The sequence below is a fragment of the Rhinatrema bivittatum genome, unplaced genomic scaffold (assembly GCF_901001135.1).
Source record: "Rhinatrema bivittatum unplaced genomic scaffold, aRhiBiv1.1, whole genome shotgun sequence".
NCBI lineage: Eukaryota > Metazoa > Chordata > Amphibia > Gymnophiona > Rhinatrematidae > Rhinatrema > Rhinatrema bivittatum.
Genome location: NW_021821488.1, coordinates 1,113,902 through 1,136,635, shown reverse-complemented (window position 1 = coordinate 1,136,635; position 22,734 = coordinate 1,113,902). Strand labels below are relative to the sequence as shown.

Sequence of the window (22,734 nt, the reverse complement as noted above, 5' to 3'; positions counted from 1 at the left end):
ATGCAATTAATAGCAATGGCTATTCCCTAAGTAAACTTGATTAATAGCTGTTAATGGACTTCTCCTCCAAGAATTTATCCAAACCTTTTTTGAACCCAGCTACACTAAATGCACTAACCACATCCCCTGGCAACAAATTCAAGAGTTTAATTGTGCGTTGAGTGAAAAATAATTTTCTCCGATTGGTCTTAAATGTGCTACTTGCTAACTTCATGAAATGCCCCCTAGTCCTTCTATTATTCGAAAATGTAAATAATCGATTCACATCTACTCGTTCAAGACCTCTCATGATCTTAAACACCTCTATCATATCCCCCTTCAGCCGTCTCTTCTCCAAGCTAAACAGCCCTAATCTCTTCAGCCTTTCCTCATAAGGGAGCTGTTCCATCCCATTTATCATTTTGAAAAAGAACATTCAAGAGTACAGTCTGCTGAGGCAAAAATATCACATCATGCATATTATATTTACATACACTCCTGTGGTGCCAACCAGAAAACTGCAAAAAAGACACTTGGAGCTCCTATGGAATTAGACTTTTTGTAATGCCTGCAGGATGTGGGCTTCACCCTCAGAAAGCCATGAATAAACAGAATTACCATTACAATATAGTAAACTTCCCATACAAAACAACCCTAACAACCTTATCTATGAAAAGTCAACACTGCACATATTTCACAAGGCCCTAGAACATCAATAAAAATTCTTATTAAGATACCAGGCTGCTTTCGATCCCTGCAGAGAAATTACATGCCAACAAAATACCTCGCCTGGGTCACATATGCAGGACTAAATACAGAATAAAGAGATCAGAAATTATAAGCAGAAATATGCTGAGAAGAACTGAACTGGAACCCACAACAAGCCAGCATCTACATGCAGAGCAACAATGGAAAAATAGAAACATTACCATTCTTCATAAATATTACATAAAATAAAGAAATATAAAACATTAATCATAATAGTAAAGTCATATTCATAAAAAGAATATTTCAAACCAGTTAATGAATAGAATATCAAAAACTTCCCAAACACCCAAAAAATTTAAAAAATATGATGAATAAAAAATCCAATTAAAAAATGTTCTAATCTCCCCCCTCCAAAAAAAAATATTTCAAAAGAGGAGAATCATCAATTACACCCAATAATTAAAACTAATAAGGATTTAAAAATCTGCTCTCCATACCTTGGATCTGATTTCCAGTCACCCTGAGATTGTCGTGGATTGGGAGAAGTAGGGCCACACAAACTTTTATCTTCTTTCTTGCACACATGCACAATAATACATTCACGCATATCCAGCATAGCTCTCTGCTTCAACGGCAGGGGAGAAGATAAACTGATACTTCACGCATATCCAGCATAGCTCTCTGCTTCAACGGCAAGGGAGGAGAAAAACTGATACTTCACGCATATCCAGCATAGTTCTCTGCTTCAACAGCAGGGGAGAAGAAAAACTGATACTTCATGCATATCCAGCATAGCTCTCTGCTTCAACGGCAGGAGAGAAGAAAAACAACCAATAAGGGCTGAATAACATAGTCTGGGTAAAACAAATAAGCATGGGTGTAGCTTGCTTATTGTGGCGGTTACTACCCCTACTACCCCTAACTAATCAAGCTTGATATTTCACTTGGATGCAGCTCCATCACTGCTCTCTACATTAATGGTGGGGGTGGAAGGGAAATAGAACCAAAGAGCTAAGAGAAACATAAGTATGAGAAAAAAAATGTGTGAAGCTTACTGGGCAGACTGGATGGGCCGTTTGGTCTTCTTCTGCCGTCATTTCTATGTTTCTATGTTTCATTCTCTCACACACTCCCTCTCTCTAACATACACAGCCTGCCTCTCCCTCACCCTCACAGATACATTATATGTGTGTGTGTGTGTGTGTGTGTGCCTGTGAGAGCCTGTATGTGACACAGGCTCCCACTGGCACAAAACATACACAAACATACAAGCTCTTACACAGACACATTCACAGGCACACAGGTTCTCACACAGACACACACACAAGCTCTCATACAGAAACACACATAGGCTCTTACACAGTCTCACACACATACACACACACACACACACATAGGTTCTCACACAGAAACACACACTCACATACGATCTCAAACAGACACACATGCACACACAAACAGCCTCTCAGACACACCACAGGCCTTCACTCATTCATACATATATTCAAGTTCACACATACATATGGTTTCCTGTTATCACTGGGCCATGCTGGGATGAATTCCACCACTGCCCTGAGGGCCTCCTGCTATCTTCGGGCCATACAGTCCACCGATCTTCCTATTTTTGGAAAGGGGAAGGGAAGCTGTGCTTGGGTAAGTGTGTGCATGCATGTCCATACCCAGACATTGGGCCTCTCTCTCTGTTGCCGGCGCTTTTTCCTTCTTCAGCTGCCGGCTGGTTAGGCTCCGCCAGCGACCCGCCACTTCCCTAAGTGTGCGTATAATTGCGATGGAGAAGGTACAGAGAAGGGCTACCAAAATGATAAGGGGAATGGAACAGCTCCCCTATGAGGAAAGACTAAAGAGGTTAGGACTTTTCAGCTTGGAGAAGAGACGGCTGAGGGAGGATATGATAGAGGTGTTTAAAATTGAGAGGTCTAGAACAGGTAGATGTGAATCAGTTATTTACTCTTTCGGATGGTAGAAAGACTAGGGGACACTCCATGAAGTTAGCATGTGGCACATTTATTTTTATTTATTTTATTTATTATTTTTTTATATAACTAATCGGAGAAAGTTCTTTTTTACTCAACGCACAATTAAACTCTGGAATTTGTTGCCAGAGGATGTAGTTAGTGCAGTTAGTATAGCTGTGTTTAAAAAAGGATTGGATAAGTTCTTGGAGGAAAAGTCCATTACCTGCTATTAAGTTCACATAGGGGTAGATTTTAAAAAAGTGCGCCTTCGCGTACTTTTGTTGGCGCATCAGGCGCAAACAAAAGTACGCTGGATTTTAGTAGATACGCGCGTAGCCGCTAAAATCCTGGATCGGCGCGCGCAAGGCTGCCGATTTCGTGTAGCCGGCGCGCGCCGAGCCGCGCAGCCTACCTCCGTTCCCTCCGAGGCCGCTCCGAAATCGGAGCGGCCTCGGAGGGAATTCTCTTTCGCCCTCCCCTCACCTTCCCCTCCTTTCCTCTACCTAACCCGGCCCTGTCTAAACCCCCCCCTACCTTTGTCGGGGATTTACGCCTCCCGGAGGGAGAAGTAAATCCCCGCGCGCCAGCGGGCCGCTAGCGCGCCGAGACGCGACCCGGGGGCGGTTCCGGAGGGCGCGGCCACACCCCAGACCGCCCCAGGCCGAAACCACGCTCCCGGGCCCGCCCCCGAAACGCAGCGTCCCGCCCCCAAAATGCCGCGCTGATCGGCCCCGCCCCGACACGCCCCTGACACGCCCCCTCGAAAAACCCTGGGACTTACGCGAGTCCCGGGGCTCTGCGCGCGCCGGCAGGCCTATGGAAAATAGGCGCGCCGGCGCGCAAGGCCAAGCTCGCGTAAATCCGGGCGGATTTACGCGAGCAGGGCTTTTAAAATCCGCCCCTTAGAGAATAGCCACTGCCATTAGCAATGGTAACATGGAACAGACTTAGTTTTTGGGTACTTGCCAGGTTCTTATGGCCTGGATTGGAGACTGTTGGAAACAGGATGCTGGGCTTGATGGACCCTTGGTCTGACCCAGTATGGTATGCTCTTATGTTCTTATGTTCTTATCTGTGCAAATGCACGTTATGCATACCAGGTCATACCTGGCCTGGTCACAAGCAAGCTAGTTTGCAGACTGAGTTCACCTCAGTGCTTAGCAAGCACAAAGCCAACGTGCCAAGCAGAGTTAGCAGCAGCAGTAGCAGCATAACCCTTGCTGTAGTTACACGATGCTAGGTTCCATATTAGGAGCTACCACCCAGGAAAAAGATCTAGGCATTATAGTGGATAATATTTTGAAATTGTCAGCTCAGTGTGCTGCAGCAGTCAAAAAAGCAAACAGAATGTTAGGAATTATTAGGAAGGAAATGGTTAATAAAATGGAAAATGTCATAATGTCTCTTTATCGCTTCATGGTGAGACTACACCTTGAATACTGTGTACAATACTGGTCACCGCCACTCAAAAAAAACGGTGAAGGTACAGAGAAGGGCAACCAAAATGATAAAGAGGATGGAACAACTCCCCTATGAGGAAAGGCTGAAGAGATTAGGGCTGTTCAGCTTGGAGAAGAGATGACCGAGGGGGGATATGATATAGATCTTTAAAATCATGAGAGGGTTTGAACGAGTAGATGTGAATCCATTATTTACTCTTTTGGATAATAGAAGGACTAGGGAACACTCCATGAAGTTAGCAAGTAGCACATTTAAGACTAATCGAAGAAAATTCTTTTTCACACAATTGAGCTCTTAAATTTGTTGCCAGAGGATGTGATTAGTGCAGTTAGTGTAGCTGGGATCAAAAAAGGTTTGGATAATTTCTTGGAGGAGAAGTCCATTAACTGCTATTAATCAAGTTTACTTAGGGAATAGCCACTGCTATTAATTGCATCAGTAGCATGGGATCTTCTTGGTGTTTGGGTACTTGCCAGGTTCTTGTGGCCTGGTTTGGTCTCTGTTGGATACAGGATGCTGGGCTTGATGGACCCTTGGTCTGACCCAGCATGGCAATTTCTTATGTTCTTATGTTCTTAGGACCAAGGTGAGAAAATGGGTGTGATCCGCACTGCCAAGGGGAGATACTGGCAGCAGTGGGAATGGTGCTACCTGTAGCAGAATACAAAGAGTAATCCTGCACCCCTTAGCTGGAAAATTATTGGTTTTGTTTGGCCGAGGGAAGGGGGCACAACCTCACATGCTTACGGGAAAATAAATTAAATCTCTCTCCCTGCAGCACAGGCCCATCTGCCATTCCCCTGCCTTATCTGCTTTGGGCGCAACTGATGCTACGTGGTGGTCCTGCACCTCTGCTTCTACCCCCACTGCTGCTCAACTCCCAATCCTCCTGGTGGGCCTACACAATGCTCTCACGACTCCCCTTTGTCTTGCACTCGGGTCTGGCTGAAGAGGAGGAGGTAGCAGCACTCAACAAGACTGGGGTGATCCCCAGTACTGCCACTCGGGAGCACAGGCTAGCTGATGGGTGCAGCAACTTGCTGCTGCCGCTACCACTGGTGAGCGGGGGCCACAAGGTGGTGCTACTGCCATTCTAGCTGCCGCGCGGGCTGAGGCTGGCATGGCAGAGCTCCAGGGTGCCGGCCAAACCATAGTTAAGAGGGGGCTGCCTCCTGATGGGCCAACAAACGCAGGGAACCCACAGGGCTGAGCAGGCTGAAGGGGCAGAGGTCGCCTGTATGCTACTGTAGCACTCTCGGGGCGAGCTACTGGTGCCTCCAGAGAAATTTCCTCACAGCAACGCCGAATTAAACTGCACTGAGGCCGAAGGGTAATAGGTCAGACAAAGGGGATCCGGTGGGTTTTAAGTTTCCCGCCAGTCCCTCCCCTTGTCTGATGTCATTTCGTTGCTCCCCGGCCAGTTATGTGGTGCAGCATCGGGGTGCTTCCTACTGACATCACCGCGCCTGACGCCGGACTGACCAAGGGAGCGATGCAAGACGCAGCGCCCGGTGCAGCCAGAAGCCCACGCATGACATCAGCCAGATGCGGTGGCGCCATCAAAAGTTCCCAGGTATGGGCCTGGGACAGGCACTGAATGAATCAGGGGCAGGGGAGGGAACAGCACAGTAATTTTTTGCATAGGGCATCAAAAAAAACTAGCACCGGCCCTGCTTGTGACAGACACACTCATTCATTCAGTAGTAGAGTGGTACTGTGAGTGCTGGTAGAGTATCAGTAAATTTTATTGTAATATCAAAGCCCCCAGCAGGCACTTCAGATTCCATCATGTCACTGGGAGGAAAGGGCAGAAGAGGGAATGGCAGGGGCAGAAGATTGGGTGTTGGTGCTGAGCCAGCCCAGCCTGTCAGAAATACAAGGAGCTCTGATAGCAGCGAGAAAATAGGCAGAAAGTGAAATTGGGAAGAAATGGAAGGAGACGCAGCATGGATGTGCGGGCGCCATGAATAATGGGCACCCACTGAGTCTGTAGGGCACCACCATCACGCCGAGGCTGGAATTTCCAGCCACGCTGCTGGTGATGGCGCCACCGCATCTGGCTGATGTCATGCGTGGGCTTCTGGCTGTGCCGGGCGCTGCGTCCTGCATCGCTCCCCTGGTCAGTCCGGCATCAGGCGCGGTGATGTCAGTAGGAAGCACCCCGATGCTGCGCCACATAATTGGCCGGGGAGCGACGAAATGACATCAGACAAGGGGGAGGGACTGGCGGGAAACTTAAAACCCACCGGATCCCCTTTGTCTGACCTATTACCCTTCGGCCTTTGGCACTGCTGTGAGGAAATTTCTCTGGAGGTACCAGTAGCTCGCCCCGAGAGTGCTACAGTAGCATACGGGCGACCTCTGAGATTGTCGGCCGGGGGCGGGGCGGTAGGAGCATGTGCACAAACTTTCTCACAATAGCGCACTCACATGTCACATGTTCACTCACACACATACATGCAGTTCCTCACATACACATACACTTCCTCTCCATCTATCATACACTTGCACTCATACACATGCACACTCACTTCTCTTCCTTTCCACACATATATGCACACTAACTTCTCTCCTACTTCCACACTCATACATGCACTTACTGCTCTCCCTTTTTCACACAAACACACACACACACACACACACACACACACACTTCTCTCCCTCTATCATATGCATACATGCACTTTCACACACACACATCTAGTTCCCTCCCACACACACACTCACTGGCTCTCCTTCACATATATATACACCTGCAGACTCTCACACACTCAGACTCTCTCTCCCTTACCTACACACACAGAGTCTCATACTCACTGGCTTTCTCTCCCTCTCATAGATACATACATATACACACACAGGTGAATACCATCCCTACTGCGAAGGTCGACACAGCACAAGTCAAACATCAGCCCTGTTTCAACTGCGCGGGCTACGTAGGCCCCTCCAATTCAAACAGCTGACTTTTGACCTGCGCCACCACAGAGATAGAAGAAGCGCCGTGCCGACCTTCGCAGTAGGGATGATGTTAACCTAGTGGAAGATGCCAGCACTGGCGGACTGCAGATGGATTGCAAGGCTAAAATCCGGACATTTTAGCCCTCTTTCTGGCTTCCAGACATGTCCTCAAATCTCCGTACCATGTGGAGAATATCCAGACAGTTTGCAACCCTAGGGCACCCGGAGTTTGTGGGTGTCAGCCCGGAGACCCAGCAGTTCGTTCAGAATTCCGGAGTCTCCGGGCCAAATCCGGAGAGTTCCCAGGTATGCCCGGGCCTATCAAATAAAGCCCAGCTCTGTCCTACAATCTATATTTTTAAAAGCTGACAAACCCCTGGCCCAGAACCCATGAATAAGGAAGTGTATTAGGTAACCTAGGCAAAACTTCCAGCCTTGCACACACTCTACCCCCCCCCCCCCCATACACACACACACACACACTCCCACACCCTTTATAGACACACACAATTAATTTATGCATTTATAACAAATTTTACATGAAAAAGAACATTCAAGAGTACAGTCTTCTGAGGCAAAAATATCACTTACAACATGTATATTATATTTACATGCACTCTTGTGGTGCCAACCAAAAAACTCTGTAAAAAAGACACTTGGAGCTCCTTTGGAATTAGACTTTTTGTAATGCATTCTGGATGTGGGCTTGGCCCTCAGAAAGCCATGAATAAATGGAATTACCATTACAATATAATAAACCTCCCATACCAAAACATCCCTAATAAACTTATCTATGAAAAGGCAACATTGCACACATTACACCAGGCCTTAGAACACCAATAAAAACTCTTATTAGGAAACCAGGCTCCTATAGATCCCTACACAGAAATTACATGCCAGCAAAATTACCTCACCTGACCAAATACAGAATAAAGAGATCAGAAAGTATAACCAGAAACATGCTGAGAACTGAACTGGAACCCACAACAAGCTAGCCTCTGTATGCAGAGCAATAATGGAAAAACAGAAACATTACAATTCTTCATTAGACAATAATAAAATCAAGGAATATAAAATATCAATCATAATAGTAAAGTCAAATTCATAAAAAGAATATTTCAAACCAGTTAATGAATAGAATATTGAAAATTTTCCAAATACCAAAAAACATTAAAAAATTTGAATAAAAAATCCAATTAAAAAATGTTCTAATCCCTCCCCCCCCCCAAAAGAAAAACCAAAAATAGAAATATTTCAAAAGAGCAGAATCATCAAATTACACCCAATAATTACAACTAATAAGGATTTTAAAATCTGCTCTCCATACTTTGGATCTGATTTCCAGTCAATCTGAGATTGTCGGGGAGTGGGGGAGATAGGGCAGCACAAATTTTATGGTCTCTCTCACACCCATGCAGAATAACACATCCATTCTCTCACACACTCCCTCTCTCTAACATACACAGGCTGCCTCTCCCTCACAGATACATTATGTATATGTGTGTGTGTGTGTGTGTGTGTGTGTGTGTGTGTATGTGTTTGAGTGTGCATGCCTTGAGAGCCTATATGTGACACACAGGCTCTCACAGGCACAAAACATACATAAACACACAAGCTGTCACACAGACACATTCACGGGTATACAGGTTCTCACACACACAAACACAGAGGTTCTGACACAGACACACACACACACAGGATCTCACACAGATAAATATACGTACCCATCATGAACACTCCAGTCACGCAACTCATTGGTGTCACTACTTTTCCAATCCTCCTACTTAATGCACAGTCCATCTCTAAAAAACCCCTCTGATTCATGACATACTCATTGATGACAAACCCGACATTCTCGCAATCACGGAAACTTGGCTAAAGGACTCCGACACCACCCTTATCAACCAACTACCCATACAAACATACGATATATTCTCTATTCCCTGACCTAAAAAAAGGAGGCGACCTACTACTAGCTGCCAAAAAGGCCTTTAAAATCGCACACAAACCCATTACCCCACCACACAAACTGGAAATCAGTCTTTTCACTGCTTCCAATCTTCAACTTTGCCTTGTCTATGCCCCACCTGGTCTTCTTGAAAAGAACCCTTCCATCCTAATTGAATACATTTCAAAGCATATAAACATTCACCTCCCAGCAATTATTCTTGGAGACTTCAACATCCATGTTGATGCAGCAATGCTCTCCCCCTCCTGTGAAGCTATTCTTACTGCATTAGATGCCCTAGGCTTCAAACAACTCGTCTCTACCCCCACACACAAAGCAGGTCATACCTTGGACCTTATATTCACCAATTCCCTAATCATCACCAACTCACCTATTTGCACCACTATCCTATGGTCAGATCACTTCCGTATTGACATCTCCTGCTCCATAAGCAAATCATTTACTCCCTCACCACACAAAAAAACCCATTCAATTCAGACGAATTTGCAAGCAAGAAGACCTACTTACAGCCCTCACACAAGAATTTGATAAACTCGACTTTACAGACGCAGACACTGCCCTCAATTCTTGGAATCTTCTCACCAATACTACTGCTGACGAGCTCTGCCCCTTACAATCACGCCTCATAGACCCAGTCAGAAATAAAAAGCAACCTTGGTATACTAGAGAGCTAAAAGACATGAAATGCAGCCTTAAGAAACTTGAGAGAAAATGGCAAAAAAACCTACCTCCACTCTACGTGCCACCTTCAAAACTCACCTCCATGCATACTGTTGCGGTCCCAACCGCCCCTCTCATGTTCGGGGTCAGGCCCGCTTACCGTCTCTTCAGCTCTTTCAGGAATTCGCTTGAATCCAGGCTCGACAGGGCCTCCGCCAGAGGAGTTCCCACGAGGAAGACGCCATTACAGGCCTACCCTTGCCTGGCCTCGCGCGCGCGAGGAGGGTTCTCTTAAGCGCACAACACCCGGAAGCCCGGCTCCGCCTCACCTGCTGACGTCACGCCTCGCTCCAGATTTAACCGGCGTCCAGTCCTCCACTAGACGCCTTGCAACGAGGATTCCTGCTGACTAGTTGCTTCCTGTTCCTGTCCTTGCTTGCTGACTCTCGTTGTCTCCTGGTTCCTGATCTCGGTTTGCCTAACGGACTTCTCGCTAGCCTGCTGCCTGCCTTGATCCCGGTTTGCCTAACGGACTTCTCGCTAGCCTGCTGCCTGCCTTGATCCCGGTTTGCTTAACGGACTTCTCGCTAGTCTGTGGCCTGCCTTGATCCCGGTTTGCCTACGGACTTCTATGCTAGCCAGCCGCCTGTCTTGACCCCAGTTTGCCACGGACTCCTGTGCCAGCCTGCCGCCACTCCTGATCCCGGGTTGCCTCGCGGCCTTCTCTGCTAACCCGCCTCCTGCTGTGACTCTGGTTTGCTTCGTGGCCTGGCCTCCTACCCGCTGCCGGTTCAGACCCCGCCTTCTTCTGTGACCTGCATGCCAGCCAGCCATCTGCCTCTCCACCGGCAGCTATCTCTGAACTTTCTGACCTCTCTCCAGACCACCCTCAGACGTACCCTCTCTGGACTATATTGAACTGCTCCAGCCCCCAGGGCCTGGGTCCCTACGGGCCCCTCCCGAGGGGATTCCAGGCTCCGGGTATCCTTGCCAAGCACTGACTCCGCCTCCCGGCCTGCTCTGTGTAGTACCTGCAGGCCGGCCCGAGGGTCCACTCTTCGCTTTACCACCGCCCAGTCATAACACATACAGAGCAGCCACTGATAAAGCAAAAAGAGACTTCTATGCCCTTAGAATTCACCACCTGCAATTCAATCCTCGGGCCCTCTTTGAGTTAGTAAACTCTTTAACTAAGTCCAGTCCAAACTGCATCGAGGTCACTGATGAACAGGGCAAATATGACAACCTTGCTGCATTCTTTAACACGAAGATTAGCAACATTATGTCGCGTTTCCCTACCAACCAAGTCTCTTCTGATTGTTATTTAGCCACCAATACTGCAAGGCTCCCCGCTCTTAATACCATTTCCGCAATGAAAATTGACTCTATCTTAAAAAAAATGAGGCCCTGCACACATCCCTCTGATACTATACCGACTAAAACCCTACTCACAATCCCTCACATCATCGCTAATCCCATTCCAAATATTATTAACTGCTCCATCTCTTTTGGTGTCGTCCCCCGGAAGCTGAAACATGCCATCATTAAACCTATCTTAAAAAAAACTTCGCTGAACCCTTCAGACCTTACCAACTTTCGCCCCATCTCAAATCTACCATTTATTGCTAAAATCCTTGAAAAGGCAATCAATCGACAGCTATCCGATTACCTGGACGAACACGACATTCTCTCACACTCACAATATGGATTTCGGTGACACCACAGTACTGAAACCCTACTTATCACCATGTCTGACTACATTCTCAAACGCCTTGACACAGGCATTTCTCATATCCTGATTCTCCTGGACATTTCAGCCACCTTTGACACTGTCAATCATAAAATAATGGTACAACGTCTTTCAGATATTGGCATTGCAGGTACTGCGCTGCAATGGTTCCAATCTTACCTGCAAGACAGACAATACAGTGTACAAATTGGCAACTACACCTCCAAAACCATTCCACTGCCTCATGGTGTACCCCAAGGTTCCTCCCTCTCCTCCACCCTGTTTAACAAATACCTTCTCCCGCTATGCAATCTTTTAGCCAATCTAGGCCTCTCGCACTTCATCTATGCTGATGACGTGCAACTTCTCATACCCGTTAAAGACACTCTTCAAAAAGCTATTGAGACCTTGAATTCCACATTATCAGCGATCAACACACTCCTGACAAGCAACTTTTTGGCACTCAATGCTGCCAAAACTGAGCTACTGCACATCTCTCCACAAAGCATTCCCCCTCCCCCTCAACCTGCCTGCAACCCTGACTCCGCCATTGTGTTCAGCCAACAGGTGCGCAGTCTTGGCATCATTATTGACAGCCATCTCTCATTTAAAAAATATATCAATAACACCCTTAGAGCCTGTTATTTCAAATTGCACTCCCTCAAAAAAATCAAACCCCTTCTGCATCTCAATGATTTTCGCACCATCCTGCAAGCATTCATTTTATCCAAAATCGATTATTGCAACGCTCTACTACTAGGTTTACCCAAAAGTACACTACTACCGCTCCAGCTTCTACAAAACGCCATTGCACGGATTCTAACTAACACTCACAAAAGTGACCACATCACCCCTGTTGTTAAAAACTTGCATTGGCTACCTGTAGCCGAAAGAATATCTTATAAAACCCTCACCCTGATCCATAAGGCCCTCCACAACCAAGACATGCATTGGTTCTCTGAACACCTCATCTTTCACAATTCAAACAGACCGATAAGGCAGCAACACAAGGCTACCCTCATTATCCCCTCACTTGCCTCCACTAAAGCTCGGGCACTATCTTTAGCTGGGCCTGCCCTCTGGAACAAACTCCCCCCCTTTCTGCGGCAAGAACCCTGCCCAAATAAATTCAAGCACAATCTAAAAACCTGCCTCTTCAAGCAAGCATTTGCATAACAGCTTTCCCTTTGGGCCTTTTGCCACTTGTAATTTAACTTCTTTTCACTTTATTTAACCACACATTCTTCCTGTAAATAACTCCTTCCTTCTTTCCCTCTATTGTATTTTATTTCTCCCCCTTTTCTAAACTGATGCCCTTTTGTAAGTTAATTGATGAATCTCTCTGTTAGTAATATTATGTATTCATTCCTTTTGTTTATTGGTTCCAAGTTTCTCTGTAAAGCTCAGTTAGCTATATATTGTTTCATGTAAACCGATAAGATGTCCCCAACGTTCATCGGTATATAAAAATCCTATCTATAAATAAATAAATAAATAAATAAATAAATACACAAACAGGCTCTCAGATGTACACAGGCTCTCACTCATTCACACATACATACAGGCTCACACACACACACATGGTCTCCTGTTATCATCGGACCATGATAGGGTGAGCTCCACCATGGTTGTGTGGGCCTCCTGTGCTGTCTTTGGACTGTAGTGAGGTGAGCTCCACCACGGCCCCGAGCGACTCCAGCTATCTTCGGGCTGTATGGCCCACCAATCTTTCTACTTGGGGGTGGGAGGAAGCGGAAGATGTGTGTGGGCGTGCGCGCAGGCATACCCGGAAGTCAGGGTATCTCTCTCTGTCACTGGGGCTCTCTCCTTCTTCAGCTGCCAGCTGGTTAGGCTCCGCACGAAATGCACAGCCAGTCACACTGGACCTGGACACAAGCAAGCTAGTTCGCAGACTTTCACCTCAGTGCTTAGTAAGCACAAAGCCAACTTGCCAAGCAGAGTTAGCAGCAGCAGAAGCAGCAGCAGCAGTGACACAAGCCCTGTCTCTCTCATTCTAGGGTTATCCCTCACAATTTGTGAAAAATGTTTCTGTTGCACACACACACATATATATATACAGTGCACTGCTTATTGACTCCTTTTGCACACATACACACAAAGTCAGAAACAAAACGAAGAAGGCTGCCAATTTGTGCTTCTTTTCACTTTAGTCTGTCTGCAGCTAAACAAAAATCAGTTTTCACTGGCACTACACTGCTTCAGTCTTCACTCCTACTCTGCTCCCAGTGAAAACAGAAAGCAATGCTTCCACCATGCCTCTGTTTCTGCCATGATGAGTGGAAGATCAGTGTCTGCAACACAGAAGATGAGAAAAGGCCCTTTGCCATTGCCAATGCCTTTTTTAAGCGCTTTTCTTCCACTCTGAATGCACAACTCCTCTCTTCAAAATGCAAGAGAGCAAATAGAGTTTCTTGCACATGCTCTGACCTTTCAGTGGGAGGACATCAGAATCTCTTGATCCAGAAGACAGCTTTAGACTGAAAAAGATTCTTCACCTCCGTTCAGACTCCTTGCCAACTTGTCCTGCTTCGGCTCCTAAGAGGCTACCATGTCACACAGGCAAGAATTGGTTGTATAGTTACCAGTTAGACCCTGCATGCACCTGTTTGCTCAGCACAGCCATAGATTTGAATGGGCCAACACTGCTGTTTTCTTCTGGCCCTGTGGTGTTACGATCCCCCCTGTTGCTGCGCTACAGGTGGTCTCTCACCTTCCACCGGAGGCCGCTCCGAAGCCAGGGCCTCGCCTGTGTTCCATCCAGGACTTGCTCCAGGGCCTGGAGGCCTAGCTGTTCCTGCGGCCTGCCTGTGCCTTGCTTGGCTTCTATTGTGGGAGGGAGGGAGGCGGGGGCGGCCAAAGGCCGCCCTGCCCCCTTAAAGTAAAAGGAGAAAGGGACAACAAAAGAAGGGAAGGAGAAACACACATCACCAGCGCCCCCCTAGCGAGGGCGCTGGAGGTGCCTTGCTTGGCTGTTTGGACTTCCTGGTTTCCAGCCACGCCCGTTTCCCTAGGGGCTGGCCCGCAGCTCTCCACCTTACTTATAGGACCAGCGAGGGGCGGTCCAGGTAAACTCCTCCCAGGGAGTTGCCTACTACCTCCAGTATATAAGGACTCTCTCGTCACTTGAAACTTGGCTTCGGATTGAGTGCTACAGTTGTCTGTACCTCTTCCTCGATCCAGGTCCTCCATGATCTACTTTGTTTGGATGGCTCCTTGTCCTCGTGTTTACCTGATGTCTGCCTTGACGTGTTTCCTGATGTCTGATCCTGAAGCTGCCTGATCCTGTTCCAGTTCCGGTTGTTCTGCCCTATGTCCTCGTCTGGCTCCTGTGCCTTCTGGCCTGTTGGGCCTGGAGTGGCCAACAGGAGGGATTCGTCCCCTGGGCTCTTGAGCTTCTGTTCCTGCCAGCCGACGGGGCTTCGGATGTCATTGGTCCCGGCATCGGAGTTCCTTCTCGACTGGACCTTTCCTGCGCTCTCCTGTTCCCAGCGTGGTCCGCGACCAGCCTTCCTGGGCTGAGTAGGGCGCGTATGGGACGGGGGTGGTCCGTGACTCAGTCCCGTGGGTGGGCTGAGTAGGGCGCCCTTAGGGACAGTGCCCATGTCTTCTTTCCTGCCCTCATCTACGATGTCTGCACTAGCCTTGTCTACGATGTCTGCACCTGCCTTGTCTACAATGACTTCAGTGTAAAGGACTCTGTCTGCCCTCGCCTCTGTCCGGCCTGCTGCCCATTGCCGTACCCAGTGGCAGGTCCGAAAGGGCCGGGAACAGTCGGAGGACCGTTCATCAATCAACATCCCAGTGTTGGTTGCCATGGGCGTGCAGGTCCGGCTGAGGGTCAGACTCCACTCCTTTCTGCCTGCTACTGTACCCGCCTGGCTCACCATGCCTGCTCAGCTCACCTCCCACGGTGTGGCTTGAGGCTCCTCTTTGAGTCCTGCCGTGGCCCAAGGGCTCACCACCCGCTTGAGACGACTGCGCCCGCAACACTGTGGTCCCACTGAAGCTGAAACTGCTCCTTACAGCCAACGTTGCTCATTTCTTCTAGCTCACCAAAGTTGCTCCTGCTGTTTCGGCCTGGCCACAGTAACTACACCTTCTTCCCATCCCCACTGGCCCATTCTATAGGATTTCCTCTTCCGGGCCGCATGGGTGGGAAGAACAAGGGGGTGAGTTTGCCACAGTCCTGGCACTGCCACTCGTCTGCCCATCCACCTCTGCAGCTCTAGCTGGTTGCTTAGTCTGTCTAGTGGTTCCACTGGCAGTAAAAGTTAGGAAGCTAAACCCTTTAAAAACTGACTCGGTACTGTGTTAAACTTTATATTCAGAAAACACTTTTTGGCATCAGGTCCCATTGCCAGAAAATTGCCCTTTACCTTTCTTCAACACCCTTGCTTTTAGGTAGAGATCCTTTACCTAGCTCATAGTCTTATACAGTAGAATCCTCATTTAACTTTCTTGTCTATTGCATTGGAAAATCAGTTTGCAAGCTGTTTAAAACTACAAAATTAATTCTTTTAGCCACAATGCTTTTTGAAAAAGCTAAAATTGCATTTCTTTCAATTGTTGTTTTCTCTTGATTCTAGTTTTTTGTCTGCTCTCTAACAATGTATGTAGTGTTTGATGTTTATGCTTTTTTAATCTATGCCATATGCATGTTACTTTTTTTTTTGTTCTAACCTGCTTAGAAGAATTGGGTGCTTCAATTTGCAAGATATAAGTACTGCAAATAAATTTAAATTAAAATAAATGAGGACTTCATTATATTTGATAATCATTTTTTAAAAAGCAATCTATAAGATAAACAGCATTAGAAAAAAGGAGACATGAGCTGAATGGCATAACAGGTAAACTGTTTATAAATTGCACTCCTGTATCACAGTACCATCTTACCATAGCTAAATAGATATATATATACAGGTTGGATCATTAGAAATAGCATTCCAAGCCTAGGCGCAACACAAAGGTATAAAGGTTTTGCATCCTGGTTAAATGGATGAACATGAAGACTCAAACAATCAAATATACGTTATCAAACTTCCTATTGCAGTAATTTACATATAGTTCTACTAATTCACTTCATTTAAGCAGTACCCGTTGCTGCTTAAATCTTGAGCTCCTCCAGTGGTTTGCTAATGCAATCTTATTACAGCTGGTTGCAGCTCCCTCCTCTCCCAGTACGGACCATCCACACAGCTCTAAATAAAAATATGTTAACCCTCTCCATGATTTTAATGTTCTTTAATTCTTACAATAGCAGTAGTTGTAAAACTAGAATATAGTAGTACATTTCCGGTGTTGGAATATAAAACATGAAAGATGATATACTAACCATCATTCTTGATATTGGAAAAATTTATATTCTTAAGATTCGCTTTTGAAGCCAGGCTTCTGCATCCAGAGACCACTGCAAGTTAAGAAAGAAATGTCACTAGCAGTTGCCTGAAAAATATTCACAGTAGTATCAGATGCCACCAAGAAAGAACATTCTTTAGAAAAGCCCTAAAACCTTTCCTCTTCAAACAAGTACTCCCAAACATAAGTGATTACTACTTATCCCTCCTCTGGGAGTTCTAGTTAATTGTCCAGTGACCACTCTTTCTGCTCCTTGGCTCGATAAAGTCAACTCCTTGCTCCTTATATAGGATGAATTAGATGAATACATAAATAAATCCTGAAAACCAGACTTGTTTGCGATCTATTGGACCGCTCCTCTGATAACTTTCCTCCTTTTGGTCCACAAACATACATGACACAATCTCAGCTTCCAGGTTTCTAAATTTAGACCAAAGTTTTATGATCCATCCATTTACCAGCGCATAATTCAATCAAGTTTTTTATCCATCTGCTGGAACATAAAATCCCTCTAATGTATGGATAGATATCAGGTTTGAATTGTACCAAAAAGATGCAGGGAACCTTTGCTTTCCCTAGCTAAAAGGAGTGCACCAATTGATTGGGGAGCTTCTATATAGAAATTAGTGACAGAGGCTTGGGTTTTGCTCGCCCATGTGGGAACAGCAGATGGTGTGTTCTAGCTGTTTATCATCCCAGAGCACCATTTATGCTCGTGGATTTTTATTTCAACTTTTGTTCAGACTGGTTGTAGATTTTTAGTTAGATTCTCAAGGAGACCTTGTGCTGTGTAATGTTTCCCTAATTTATGGGAAAGGAGTAAGGAAGTTTTCCCATTTAGGGGTCAGCCTCCAGTTGACTTGCCTATCCAACCTTTAAGCAACTTTGGACTCTTTTAAGCCCATTTTTAAGATTTCCTTGGACAGCCAGTCGCTCTTGCAGTGGATTGGGGTGTCCCTGTATTCAAGGCTGGATATGGGGATATAGACCTGATGCGTTCTCTCTTCTTCAGAGGATACACCTGACATTGACCTGAGACAGAGGAATTATAAATTTGAATTAACTGTCATTTTGGAGGCAAGGAAGTTTTATTCATCCCTTCCTGCTTCTGGCTTGATTATTTTCCTCATTTTGAGTTAAAGACTATTTTTTGTTCCTCTGGAATCTGACAGCCCTTGGTACCCGGGACTCAGTAACTAAACTACTGAGAGATTGGAGGCTTTATTCTTAAAGAAATAGAAAATGCAGAGCAGTTCACCTGCAGGAAGGAAACTAAAGGATACAAAGTAAAGGTAATAAAAACTATGTTGTTGCTATTTGAAGTATTACACAAGAGGCGTGAGAAGTGCCCACCTGGTGTTGCATAAGGAGATAAAGAATTAAAGAGGAGTCTGGAAGAATATTCAATCTGTCACTAAGTTCTGATAAATCATTGGGAGTATATTCTAACCATCTTCAGTGGGAAGAGCTGAGGGTTTAAATGGAATTGCATAAGGAGTGAACTAATTTCAATCGAAGGAATTATAGAAGCTGAAGAAACTGGAGAACAGAAGGACTTCAGTGTAAATAAAGTGCTTTCAGTAAAAGTAGGGACTAATGAAGTGGAGTCACAAGATTATGAAATCTTTCTGCTGTCTTATTATTTATTGACTTGAACTAAGAAATGAATTTGGACCTGTAAATATTACTCAGTCATCTAATCAACTATCAGTAAAGAAGTTGGACACCACCATTCTTCTCATGTGTGTTTATTGGCTGCAGAGACAGTGTTAATTATCAGTGCTGTGTACCAAGGACGGAGAAAGGGCTGATCTTGCATAAAGCAGGGTATAAGAACTATTGTTCATCCCCACACTGGGATCCCGAGTCTCAGAAAGTAAAGCTCTCCGGTGGGGTGAAGGAGAGACAGTAAAGGTGGATTGTACAGAAGGGGTCTGTCTCTTTACTTTTATCTGTGTGCCCCTTGGTATAAGACAAAGGATTCGTCCCACCCAGGGGGTTACAAAGAAGTATAAAGGGAAATATTGATGAAAGGACCCCGAGACAAACAGAAGGTTCTGCTGTGACATCTGCCACAGGAAGAAAATATGCACTGGTTTGCTCAGCAGAATCCTAGTATGGGTTTATTGTACAACTATTTTATATTTGTTCATAGCCTTTCTTTTTTTCATAATATGGATCAAAATCCCTATCAGATAAAATAGAAGACAATCACCTAGTTAGCAAATAACATAAAACAAAACATATGATGGCTGATATAGAACTTAAGAATTTATCTATCATTTTACTTCCCAATACATCCACACAAGGAAAAGCAGAAAATCAAATCCAGTGAAACAAACTCCACAATGTTTTCTTTTACCAACCTTAAATCATAAAGTTCTAGTTCAAAAATTGGCAACGCTCGTCTTCCCATTCCAGTTCTTTTACACAGTTGATCGCTGACTTCCAGCTCATTCCTCACATAGAAATTGTAGGCTGGAGCAGGGTCTCACGTGGTAAAGAAATGCAGGACTTTTCTCATATATGTAGGGCTGAGTAGGCCCCACTATAGTTTAATATGGGAATGTTCCAGCAGTGGAAATTTCTAAGGGAGCAGCGTCAATCCCTTAAAGGGCTGGTGTGTATCAAAGGAGTATAAAAGGTGACTCCATAAATCACTAGAGGGAGTTTGGGAGTTTGAAGTAGAGAGAGATTGATGTATTGGAGGGAGCCAGCTAAGGGACTGTGCTCTGCCTTGGTTCCTATTGGTTTTACAGGCGAGGAGTTTTCTGCATGTGGCAAAGGGCTAACTCAGGAAGCCTGAACCTTTAGACAACAGAGGGGAAGATTTGCTCATGCTAAGCCAGTCATCTGTGCCTAAATTTGGGGAAACTAAATACTTTAGTTTCCCCAAATTTCAGCAAACTAAATACTTTAGTTGCTGAAGAGTCAGATGCCTCTTTGATAATATGAAGAGATACCGGTGTTCCTGAGTCATACTTTAAGTTGTATGAGTAACAAATCTGTCTTTATGTGACTTTTTTAATTTAAAAAATTGTTTCCTGTTTTGATTTTTGTAATTTGGACGGTGTCTAGTTTTGTACCTGCTGAACATTTTGATTTGATCAGTATTTTCTTTTTGGAACAGAAAAATGTTTGGATAAGTTCTTACAGCAGAAGTCTGCTTTAATCAATAAGGGTTAGTAGCTTGGGATCTATTCATTTAGGGCCGGATTTTAAAAGATTTACGTGCATAACTGGGCTTACGTGCGCCGGGCCTAAAGCCCCGGGATGCATGTAAGTCCCGGGGCTTGCAAAAAGGGGTGGGGCGGGGTCAGAGGCATGCATGCGCGAGCATGTTATAAAATCGGGCGTACATGTGTGTGTGCCATGTAGGATACTGGGATTGATGGACCCTTGGTCTGACCCAGTATGGCATAACTTATCTTCTTATGTTCTAACACAATACTTGGACTATGGACTGGTAGCTTTTGAGTGTGATCCTTTTTAAAGCTCTACAAGTAAATCCTGCCCCCATCAAAGAATCCGTGTCCCCGACCCTGCAACAGTGCTGAGCAGTGATTAGAAGTGTGACCCTCTTGTTAAGGGGGGGAGGGGAGGTGGTTGCATATAGGGACACTTGGAAGAAGAGAGAGGAGAGGGGCCCTAGATTTTTGTTTCCATCCCCTTCATTTCATCCACATCCATTTCTTAATTTTCTGCACCTTCTTCTGCACTTCATTAAAGATATGCGAAACCCAAGAACTATTACTCCTCCCTGGTCCTGCATCTCACTCACCCTCTGCCCCTGCTGTTAAGACTGTAATAAATACATAGATATTTTACTGACAATTGCGATGTTCCAACCTTTCCATTTCTCTTTCTTTTTCCTTATTCAGTATCTTCGCTTGTCTAATGCGCCTCTTTCCTTTGCTTTCTCTCATGCTCCTATTTCTGGGTTCTCTGCTTCTTCTTTTTTTATTTGGCATTATTTTATTCAGGTTTCTTCATTTAGGGCCCAAATCACTAAGTTTTTCTCTCATTCTGTTTATGGAGAAATGTAGGAAACGGTGTTTATGTTCATTTTATTTTGTCTTCCATTTACATCAACATTTCTACCTCTTCTTGTTTCTTGACTTTTCTATTTTATCTTTTTTACCTCTTGCTCTGGACTTTTCCACTTCTTTCTCCTTATGTTATTCCAGTGCCACTGTTACGGTCCCGGTCGCGTGTGCCGCGACCCAGCCCTTACCTCTGTGCTCCTGGACCTGCTCCCGGTTCAGCTGGTGGAGTTCACGGCCTGCGTTGCGGCGTCCCCGCGGGGGCAACACCGGAGGAAGGCCTTCGGTGGACGCACTGTCCCTAGGCACGCGCGCACGCAAGAAGGACGCCTTTGTAAGTCAGTTCCCGCCATTCAGAGCTCCGCCCATTTCCTGACGTCAGACGCCGCGGCCTATGTAAGCCGGCCGTGGACTCTGTCTTCGCCTTGCAACAGGGTTTCCTTGCGGTTCCCAGTTGCTCCTTCCCCCGGAGTGGTTCTACTTGCTGGTAGTCGCTCCATTCCAGCCTGGTTCTTGCTTTTGACTTTGCTTACGTTCCATTCTGGTTCTCGCTTGTCTTGCTACAGTTCCTGCCTGGTTCCGGTACCCGTGTCTTTCTACAGTTCCTGCCTGGTTCCAGTACCCGAGTCTTGCTACAGTTCCTGCCTGGTTCCAGTACCCGAGTCTTGCTACAGTTCCTGCCTGGTTCCAGTACCCGAGTCTTGCTACTGTTCCTGCCTGGTTCCAGTACCCGAGTCTTGCTACAGTTCATGCTTGGTTCCAGTTCCCGAGCCCTGCTTCAGTTCCCTGCTTGACTCTACTGTTCAAGCCTGATTGTTCCTGATCCCGCTTCAGTCTCGCCTAAGTCCCAGCAGCTGGGCTCCTACGGTCTCCTCCCGGGGGAGCTCCAGCTTCCAGGGTGAAGAGCGTCGTCCGCATCCTGCCTGAGATCCGCCTCCCGGCCTGCCTAGTTCTAGAGACTATAGTCCATCTTCCCCCAGTCTCCTGCAGGTCGGCCCAAGGGTCCACTAAACCGATAATCCATAACAGATTGCAAGGCCATGGACTCAGCGGATGTGCCAGGTCCCCCGGACATTCCTGGGATGGCCCAGCAGATGCTACAGCAGCAGCACTGCATAGATACGCTGGCAGCCACCGTGGGACAACTTACTACTCGCCTTGACTCTTTGCCTGCTGCTGGGCCAGCACCTGTGGAACAAGCTACTTCTGTGACTCAGCTACCTGCACCTTCCCGCTACGCTGGGGATGTAAAGACCTGCCGCGGCTTCCTGAACCAATGTTTCATACGGTTCTCCTTGTTGCCCCTGCAGTTCCCCACCGACACAGTAAAGGTAGCCTATATCCTGTCCCTGCTAGATGAGATGGCCTTGGTGTGGGCCTTTCCCATTTGGGAACATAATGATTCCTCACTAGTGGATTTACAGCAGTTCATCTCGAACTTCCAACAGGCTTTTGATGAGCCAGCTTGTTTAGCGACAGCTACGTCTGAACTGCTGCAGCTCCGTCAGGGGGCTTGCTCCTTGGCAGACTATGCTATGGAGTTCCGGACTCTTGCCCTAGAGGTGGGCTGGCAAGACAGCAGCCTTAAAGCCATCTTCCTGGAGGGGCTATCCGGATGTATCAAGGATGAGCTTGCCGCTCGTGATCTCCCGGAGGACCTCAACGCCTTCATTGATATGGCTGCCCGTATTGACCGCCGCCTACAACAGAGGGCCAGGGAGTTGCGCCCGACCCGACGCAGTCCATCTTATGTTCCTACGAGACCAGTGTCTTCTCTTAAGACTCCTTGTCCAGACGTGCCCACCTGCGAACCTATGCAGCTGGGACGTGCCCCGCTCTCTGCTGAGGAGAGACAACGTCGTCGTTCTATGGGTC

General features: G+C 46.3%; 1 protein-coding gene across 3 annotated transcripts in view; it reads right to left on the bottom strand.

The window, feature by feature from the left end:
* LOC115082692 overlaps positions 1-22,734 on the bottom strand; it is a 294,549-nt gene that overhangs the window by 210,946 nt on the left and 60,869 nt on the right. For all 3 annotated transcript variants that reach the window (XM_029586885.1, XM_029586886.1, XM_029586887.1), the window contains exon 5: positions 16,794-16,868. In XM_029586885.1, the coding sequence (XP_029442745.1) occupies positions 16,794-16,868 (75 nt within the window). The remainder of the gene's footprint in view (positions 1-16,793; positions 16,869-22,734) is intronic.